The sequence below is a fragment of the Geospiza fortis genome, unplaced genomic scaffold (assembly GCF_000277835.1).
Source record: "Geospiza fortis unplaced genomic scaffold, GeoFor_1.0 scaffold81, whole genome shotgun sequence".
Taxonomy (NCBI): Eukaryota; Metazoa; Chordata; class Aves; order Passeriformes; family Thraupidae; genus Geospiza; species Geospiza fortis.
In genome coordinates, this window is record NW_005054318.1 from 7,119,981 (window position 1) to 7,129,164 (window position 9,184).

At 36.8% G+C, this 9,184-nt stretch overlaps 1 protein-coding gene across 4 annotated transcripts in view; it reads right to left on the minus strand.

Annotated features, from left to right (window-relative positions):
• The window catches only part of ASAP2 (ArfGAP with SH3 domain, ankyrin repeat and PH domain 2), a 66,304-nt gene extending 57,334 nt beyond the window's left edge, over positions 1 to 8,970 (minus strand). For all 4 annotated transcript variants that reach the window (XM_031056456.1, XM_031056457.1, XM_031056455.1 and 1 more), the window contains exons 1-2: positions 8,902 to 8,970; positions 4,869 to 5,014 (exon numbers count right to left, since the gene is read on the minus strand). In XM_031056456.1, coding sequence (XP_030912316.1) covers positions 4,869 to 5,014; positions 8,902 to 8,941 — 186 coding nt within the window. In that variant the 5' untranslated portion in view covers positions 8,942 to 8,970. The remainder of the gene's footprint in view (positions 1 to 4,868; positions 5,015 to 8,901) is intronic.
• Between the last annotated feature and the right edge of the window lie 214 nt (positions 8,971 to 9,184).

Here is a 9,184-nt window from a genome sequence, read left to right on the forward strand (position 1 = left end):
CGGGAGCTGAGCACCACTAAGTGTCCATATGGAGCTGCCTACAAAAATGCCTTCACACAAGATACCAAGTGTGGCCACCATGGACTACTCAGCATCAGCCCCATTATTAGCACTAACATGCAAACCCCAAACTGGGAACTTGCTATTAGGAAGTATTTCATGGGAAATCTGAAAAGCATAAAATGAAGAGCTGCAAAAGAAAAGGAAGTGGCTTGGGGTTATTCTAGCCCTTCTTCCTTGCCAGTGGAGAACTCCAGAGTGCACATTTTCTAACCTAGGTTGAAAGACCGAAGTGGTAGGCTTCTATCACTTTCTCTGGGACACTTCACCTAACATTTTCAGAGTGAGATTCCATTTATACACAATTTATTATTTTCCTCCTCCACAATCAGAGTTATCTGTGAAGTAAACATTCTTTTAAACTTTCTTCATAAACCTACCTATTGAAGCCCTAATCACGTTTTATTACTGTCCTCTGAATTTCCTCCAGTTGGATCAATAACCTTTGGCAAAAAAATAAAGACTTGATTCCAGGTAGAGCTGAACTCATGCTTCTCAGGAGGAATTATTACATCTTGGTTTATATCTCTACAAGCATAAATCAAAGAGTACTCTTTTTTAACTCACACTGTTAGCCAAGTTTTCCTCAAGTGTACTGGTGAAAAACTGAAAGGGCACAACTTAAATCATTAAGCTCCATATATAATACTCCAATTGCAAACATGTAGAGTTTTCTCAGGAGCTTCAGCAAGTCCTTATAAACAAAAATATGTTTGCGAAGGTTCAGGCACCAAATATTGTGTTTTAACACCTTGGTCTAAATAAAGAAAATTCTGGGCATAAATTTTTCAAGTTCATTACATAATACAGAAAAGATAATTCCTTCACTTTTGCTGTTACCTTTTACAGTTAAGCAATTTTTCTTTCTTCTTACATTTAAAAAAGTAAGTAAAGCAAGAGCATATGGTCAGAAAAATACCACTGCTGTTCTTCCATTTTTTGTGACTAAAACTCCAAGGATTATTAATAGGAAATAAAATCTCTTAGTTCTAGCTGTCTTCCACAGAGTGGAAATATCAGATCCACTCCTCTCAATGCAGCATGTTTCATTAGCTTTAAATTTATATAAATGAAAAATAAAGGAAAAAAGTAAGTATAACAACAAATACAGAAAATGGTATTTGTTAAATAGCTACTTCATCTTCACAGATCAAACCCCTTTCCAAGAAGTGTTGACAAAAATGCACAACCAGAGTTTATTTCTTTTCAGTGCAGAAATTTAACAGGATTTAAAGGAGAAAATATTTAAAGTGCAAGCATATTGCAATGAGCCTTTCCTGGTCCTAACATTTTTCATATTAAGACTCACACCTTTATCCCTTGGCACTATACTTAAGAAGGAATAATAATTAACACTACAAGCATACAGACCTTAACCATCTGGGAGCACTGCCTACTCTAGCGGGTGGCCTAAGTCTATTAGGAGTTAGTAACAAGGTTGCCATCAACAGCAATATTGTGCTCGTCACAAAATGTAGTACCTTATCTCTGAAAATGGCCTCTAGCATTTTCAGATCTCTCACTACCAAAAAAGACAAACTGATTGCTCAATCTTCTTAAAAAACAGAAGTTGAAAAAAAAAACTTTTACATTTATATCAGAACTTTGGCAAGAGAAAATAATTGCATAGTATGTATCACAAAGTGATCGAAATAATGCTAGAATGGCTAAAATGAGTGGTTACAAGGATCTTGTACACAGTAAATATAAATTCATTTCTTGAAGGTGAATTTATAAATCCCTTCAGAAATGAAGTAAAACTACAAAGGTTAGGGTGGGTTCTTTTTTAATTTTATGCACTATTTTAAAGTGCACACATAAAAGCAGCATAGCAAATTTATAAAAACCTCAAGACTTTAACTTGAATAGTAAGTATAGAGGTTTTAGGATTAAAAACAAAAACACTTCATCTGTTATTGAAATGCTTTAAAACACTATTGCCTTCATAAGTCCATAAAAACTTCAAAGTCTTTTGGGAAACTTTAAAAATTATTAGAGAAAACATGCACCTGAAACTTCAGTTAAAGCAGAACATCTTTATAATGGCTTTCCTCTACCTTACAAAGGACAAGTTTAAGGAAAATCTCTGTGCAGAAGGACTTTAGAGCTACAGCTCTAAATGCCATCCAGGCCAAGAGCTGACAGAACAGATCAGCTTCTAGAAACAAAAGTAAAATATATGACAAAGCAAAACCTGACAGTAGCCCTAAAGCTTTGCCAGTGTTAATAGCTTTGGCATCTGTTCCAGTCTGAACATGTCCTCTCACTTCCTTGCACATTCCCCATCCACTTCAGTTAAAATCTTCTGTGGAAATTCAGCACCCTGTGAAACTCCAGAGATAGGTCTATTTAAAAAGTACCTTTCAGAATGTTTTTTCAACAGGAGCAGGTTGCTGTTGCATGGCCCTGGCTACATTTTTAATGAAAACATGTACAACCAAAACATGTGGAGGGCTACAAGGAAACACCAAAGTAGAGGCCTGTTTTTAATACCATTATGTTGAAAGCATTCAGATTTGATAGGTCACCTCATTTTGAGAATGCACATATGGCTACGACTTAAACAAAATACACCCCAAATTCTTTCCAATTCCTGTACAGAAACTTTTATACTGGTCAATACCCTTGTAACCTTCTAGAAAACTAGACCTCAAACACTGAAATTATAAACAGATTTTCAAAATGACCAGTTACTAAACATTTTTTCTAGTGGCATTAACTTCTAATAGGCAAAGCTATATAAGGCTATAATTTTTTGTTATTCTAGATTTCTTTTTCATAAATATGGCATTTACAAGCAATAATAAAGGTCACATCTTTTTTTCATATGTATTTCTTTCTGGAGGAAACTATTTTCTCATTGAGACACCAAATTCAAGAACCTTTAGGTCTCCTTTGCTAGTCAAGAAAAAACAAAAAGCTTCAAATCCCAACAATATGAGGCATATCAGGAAGGAGCAGAACTTTACAGAGACTCGCTCTTCACCAGGCAGTAATAAAGAGAGAAGGTGCCTATGCTACTGCAATATTGAAAACAGAAATTATATTCATGCCTATGCAAAATTACTCTTCCCTTCAAAAACAGAGAAAATAAGAACCACAAACTGAGAAAAGCTACAGACTTAGCTACTTTCTTATGACATAGCCTCTTCTTATACACACAAACTGAAGCAAAAGGACATAGCTGTTACTAAAAAAAAACAGTACACAGCAAAAAGAACTACAAATATTCCTTGGAGAAGACACACAAAACACTTAGGTAGATAACAAAAGGTAACAAAAACATCCATTCTAACATCCCATAAATACATATTTTGGTTATTTTTCCTTTCCAAAGCATGGAAGAAAATTTATTCTTGTCAGAAACATTTTGCAAAAATAATAGTTTCTGGTCTTAAGAGAACAAATAGCTAAGATTTTTGGTAAAAAAGCAACACCTAGCCTTAAAAAGTATCCTTGAAATGCAATACATTGAAAGATTTTTCTGGGGAGGGAGTGTAGCTTTTAGCAGATTGCTTTTTAAAACCACTTAAATATCACATTTCCCAGATCCATTTGCCTAATGAATTCATCATACTGCAATTAATATATGATAGAGAGGGGATTTGTGTCAACAGAAGGTATCAATTAGAAGATCCATTCAATTTTCCTTTCCATAGGAGCTGCCTGCCTCTGCATGAGAGACTTGGGATAACTGACTCCCACTGAATCAGGATGCCTCTTCTGATACATAATCTCAGATAGTATTTGTACATCCAAAGAAGTTCAAACCAATATAACCAATATGCAATACATTTCATTGTTGATAAATACATTCGTGGCTGTATTCATCAATACCATGATTGGATAAAAAGACAGGACAGCATCAGGAGTGAATGGTACTGCCCTAAATCCTATCAGCTGGAAACATTCCCCAAAGAAGTGATTATGACCAGCTGGCTGCAAACTACAGACATTTGGTCTAGACTCACAAAAGCGTTTGATGTGCCTTCATGCCATTGATTTCAGCAGACACAGACTTTTAAATGCTCCTGGGAATCTGGGTCATTTCCCCTTCCTAGCCCCTGGTATAAGAGTTCTGTGAATTCAAGTAAATTTGGTACTTGAGATATGGGATAGCTCTACCTCCAAGGATGTAATCAGAATCTGCCCTTTTTGCACCCTCTGATTAATGTGAAATTGAGGCTGAAAATTCTCCATTTATAATGAAAAATCCTGTTCTTCCATTTGGCTCCATCCCATTTGGCTCACCAAAGAGGCTTTTAAGACTTACTGGCTTCGGCTGTAGGATTGGTCCCCAATGGATGCTACTGTTGTTTTAGCATTTTGCTTGATTTGTTTCCCTGACTCATTTCACTGAGAAGCAAAAATGCTCTCTTCCAGGGCCACTAAAATCTCCCTTTACAAATACAAATGGAAAGTGGGAAAAAGTAAAGTAAAACATCGTGATCACGCAGTAAATCAAGTTGGGTTTTGCTGGTTTCACATTTTAAAGCAAATTGAGATGTGTTTTATAATGTATGTTATAACTATTGTGGGAAGCTTTTAGGAGTGAGAAGTGTTGGAAGAGGGGGGTTTGTTGTGTTTTTATGTTGTGGTGGTTTTTTTTCTGGTTTCTTTGGTTTGGGTTGAGTTTTGACTTCTGCAAGGGGAAAACCTAGGACATGAGATATTTTCATAAGCTGAGAATTTTGTAAGAACAGTGGTTGCTAAAACACAAATTGTCTTCAATACAAAGAGCTGTTATAATACCAAAATACAGCTTTTGGCTTTAAAATCCCAACACGTTTTTCTTAAGTAATTCTTACCAAATTTTTGAAGAGTGCAGTTAATTCCTTTGTAAACACAGAAAATTTTAAAAACGCTGTTCCCAAATCTGGGTCATCCCTGCAAACACAGTTGCCACCAAACTTCTCGAGTGCTTGTGTATACTGTTCTTCATTTTCCACATGAGCTTCAAAAAGAGCAAAACATGAAGATATCATCAGCAGATAAAAGGTTATTGATATTCACAATTTATGGGTTTTTTTTAAAAAAAAAGCTTTCCAGAGTTATTGCTAAAAATGTTTACTTGATACAAAAACCAGCCATTATTTACACTTTAACACTGATATGCCAGAAGTATGGCATATCTCACTAATTCCAGTTTGCATGTACCTATCCACATGTACAAATGACAATGTGCCAAGACAAGACAAACATCTGACATCCTGGAAAGACCCATAATATTTCTGCACTATAGCATAGACCTCATAACAACTCCCAACTCCTATAATGAACTTTCAGATTTTAGTCTTTTATTAACACTTTCTTATTTTAACTGCGTGCTATTATGCTTTACTGTGTGCTGACAAAGAAGCAGAGGAGCTAAAGTGTGCTGGCAGAGTCTTGGATCTCTATAACAGAAGGCAAGAGATCAAATATCCTTGGGTCATATATCCTAGGAAAAAGGACTATAAAGCATGTTGCAGAGGAGGACAAACCACATCTATGTTAGTTCTCCAATTCAGGGCAGCAGTGGGGATTTGAAACAAATCCTAGCAATCTGCATTTACCACAGGCCAGTTCAGTTTTGAAAGCAGTTCTGGTTCATGACAACCAGATTCCTTTCTGAGACAACAAAACCAGAAGCTCTGCCCTAGAAATCATCCAGTGGTCCTGGGCTACACCAGGACAATTCATGCAGCACACATCTAACATCAATGTTCAGAAAGCTTTGAGCTGCACATGTTGGGGGGGTTATTCAGCCCAGGGCATGAGAGGAAATCAGGGCATAAAATAATTTCAAATATAAAGGAAATCTGAGTGTCTTAACTACTCTGCCCAAGTGATTTACTCCTAGGTCACCAGGTTACTTGCCTATATAGAGAGGCATAAAAAGTCCCTTTGCCAAAAGTCAACCTGACCCATGGAATAAAACAGAAACAAGTTTTTCTGAACTCAGATTTAGTGACCATATCATGCTTGAGCATGTGGACAAAGCACACCAAGTTGCCACTTGAGAAAGCTAACATTGCCTATTTCTTATTCTAGCTGTAGACATTTTCTAAAGCTTCAAAGCAAGTCAGGGAAAAAAAAACAAAACTCCCCACCCTAGAAAACAATTATGCATTAATAAGGACAAAGACTGTCTTGGTCATTACATGAGACTAGCATAAACCCTGAAGATTATTTAGAGAGGATTAGTCTGTTTAAACAAGCAATGATTCAGTTTCATTTCAAGCCCATTTTTACACATAAACATGTTTAATATCCAAAGTATTTTTGATATAATGTCCTTTCCCAAATTTCAGTGAATTGGTTATATAACCATGCTCCAGACTAAAAGAAAACCTCTGTTCATGCATCCTATCTGGAATGCCATTCAAGATATTTGTTTCCTAAACAGCTACAAATTTTCTCTAATTTCCAGTATATGAAACTAAAACCCTGTGCAGTAGTGGTATAACACTATGTAATTAAAGACTGACATCATGTATGTGCAGAATGGGAATTACACAAACAGCATTAATTCTACAAGTTTTTAACTTGAGCACTTGAATTTGCAGCCTGTGACAGATAGTTTTCAGATAGCTATTAAATTTTAAAACTGAGTACTAGCACTGAAAGTTACTAATTTTCCTCAGCATCAACAGCAAGGGCTGAGCACTTAGCAAAATTTTTGCTGTAGGATGAAGTAAGGATGTTCAACTAATTCTATTGTGTGACATATATACACATGAACAAGCTTTCAGTGAACTGGCACAGACAGCAAAAATGAGGATGTGGCAGGTCACAGCTCCTTTAGATCTCACATCTACCCAGTAAGGTTTGTTATTTCCACACTGCTTTCTGCATTTTTGCTGCTTCCTGCACCCAGCTTAGCTTAGGTGAGAGAAGAGCTCAGGCTACAACCCCTACAGCAAAAAGAGAAAGGTGCCCCTGCATGAAATCAAGGTGAAAAGGCTGCTACCATTAAGTCTTACGGTTAGATGTGCAACCAGTAGCTGAGCCATGCTGAATTTTTACCTTAGGAAACAAGCATGGCACCCATTCCACATGGCATCACCAGGAGTCTTCTATGCCCCAGCATCCTGGGGACTGCTCTTCTGGATTCTAAGACATTCCCCAGAATGCTGATGATAGTTTTTTGCAGCAGTACTATTAACTGAGCTAGTACCCCCAAAGTGCTTCTGAAGAACACAAAAATCTACTTTTCTGATGGAGCCCTCCAAAACACTCTACCTGTCCTATGGTGTTTTCCTGGTGAATTTTTAAAGTTTCTCTACAAACAAAAGCTATGAAATAAAAAAAAGAAACTTGATCCAGTTTTGAGGATTTAGAGGCTTTCTTTAAGTAAGAACCCAAGCTATGTACAAATTGAGAGTCACTATGTAATCCTTAATTACGGTTTCTAAACTCACATTAAAAAAGAAAGACAAAACATTATTTTATTATAACATCATTAACTATTTAGGGAACCTATAGTAAAAATCCAGTCACTCTTCTGAGTGAGGGACCATGGGGTTTGTTTTGTTAAAAGAAACCCCAGGGGCTGAAAAGTGGCTTGGTTAGTGATGTTTCTGCTGGTGGAAGAAGCCTCCAAACCTTTCTTGTCAAGACTGGGTGGGCAGCACAAATTTAAAACATGGGCAAGGTACTGATTTCATGCAAAGACTAGTGATTTGCTACAATGTTCTAACAGGTACTCTGATTATGAGGCATAGCCTAGCACTCTAGAATAAAATGTTAAAAAAACTCAACAGCCAAAAAAACCCAGCCAAGCAAGAAAAAGAAGAGAAGAAAGGATGCCAAATCAATGAAACAGCTCCTGATAAATCTTAAACTGAACCCTCCACAATCCAAAGAGAAAGGCTTTATTATATTCAACAAGGAACTTCCTTTCAATTACTGGAGATGAATTATACCACAACAGCAGTTCTTGTTCTAACCTTGTCTGAACACCAACATGGCCACAAGTTCTGCCATGTATTGGTGGCTCTCCAAGGTTGACAGGCCTATCTATTTTACATTTAATATAGGTTTTGTTAGCTCTAATTGCTATGAACAGCACACTGAGAACAAAAGCCAAACAAATGCTGTTTCTTATCCACAAAAACAAATGCTGTTTCTTATTCACAAAATGCTGCTGATCCACAAAAATAAAAGCTTCAGTTATTTTTTCAAAGAAGATAAACATACACAATTCTGAGAGAACAACATACATTTAAAAATGCATGCAGCAATAGTTCTTTATATTTTATACAGCATTGCATGAAAAATATCTGATTTTTTACATGATGACAATAAAAAGTTGCAGCTCATCAGTTCCCTCTTGTCATGAAGTTCTCAACATACATAAGTGGAAGCCACCAGGGAGACTGAGGTTTCACAAAGCAGTAGAGCCAAGGTATATTCTTATTGCTGCCAGAGTAATTTCACCTCCCCACACCCTCCTCTCTTGATGATACATACACATGGCCCGACCACTTCAGGTGCTCATCTAATCCCAATTGAATTGATCTCACTGCATATGCAGATTTAGACAAGCTTAAAAACTCATCCAGGGATTTGCCAAGCAGCAGGCATGACAGAAGGAGCAGGGAGTGCACAGCCAGCGGAAAGACGAGAGCACAGCTTTACCACTTGGTACCAGTAGGGCGGCAAGTGAGGTTTAGCTACCCCACAACACCTCATCCTTACTGAGGTCATGATCAAACAGCTAGTTCAAGATTTCCATTTAAAATGCACATATTTCTCTTCTCAGAGTTACCCATACAACTCTTTCTGATTCAGTATGGCATCTGACTGCTTAAATCTTCTAATTTCACCAATATTTACTAATAGGAATTATGTACTTACCCAGACCAGATAAGTTTATGGCTTTGACAGATTTCTTCATTTTATAGAGAACAGTTCGGTCAACATCCAGAGCCTAAAAAAAGAGAAAAACATAATAGTGGACTGTCCTTTGGGAAATTTCTGCCCTGGAAACCTGCTGTACTTACAACTATTACATAGTTAACTTTATTTCTATAATTAACAAATTACTTGCTATTTGCTTGTACCCCCATCCATACAACCTATTCTGTCCCCTTGCCTGAAAAAACACCTCCTCCCATCTTTGGCTGGAGACCAGCATCAT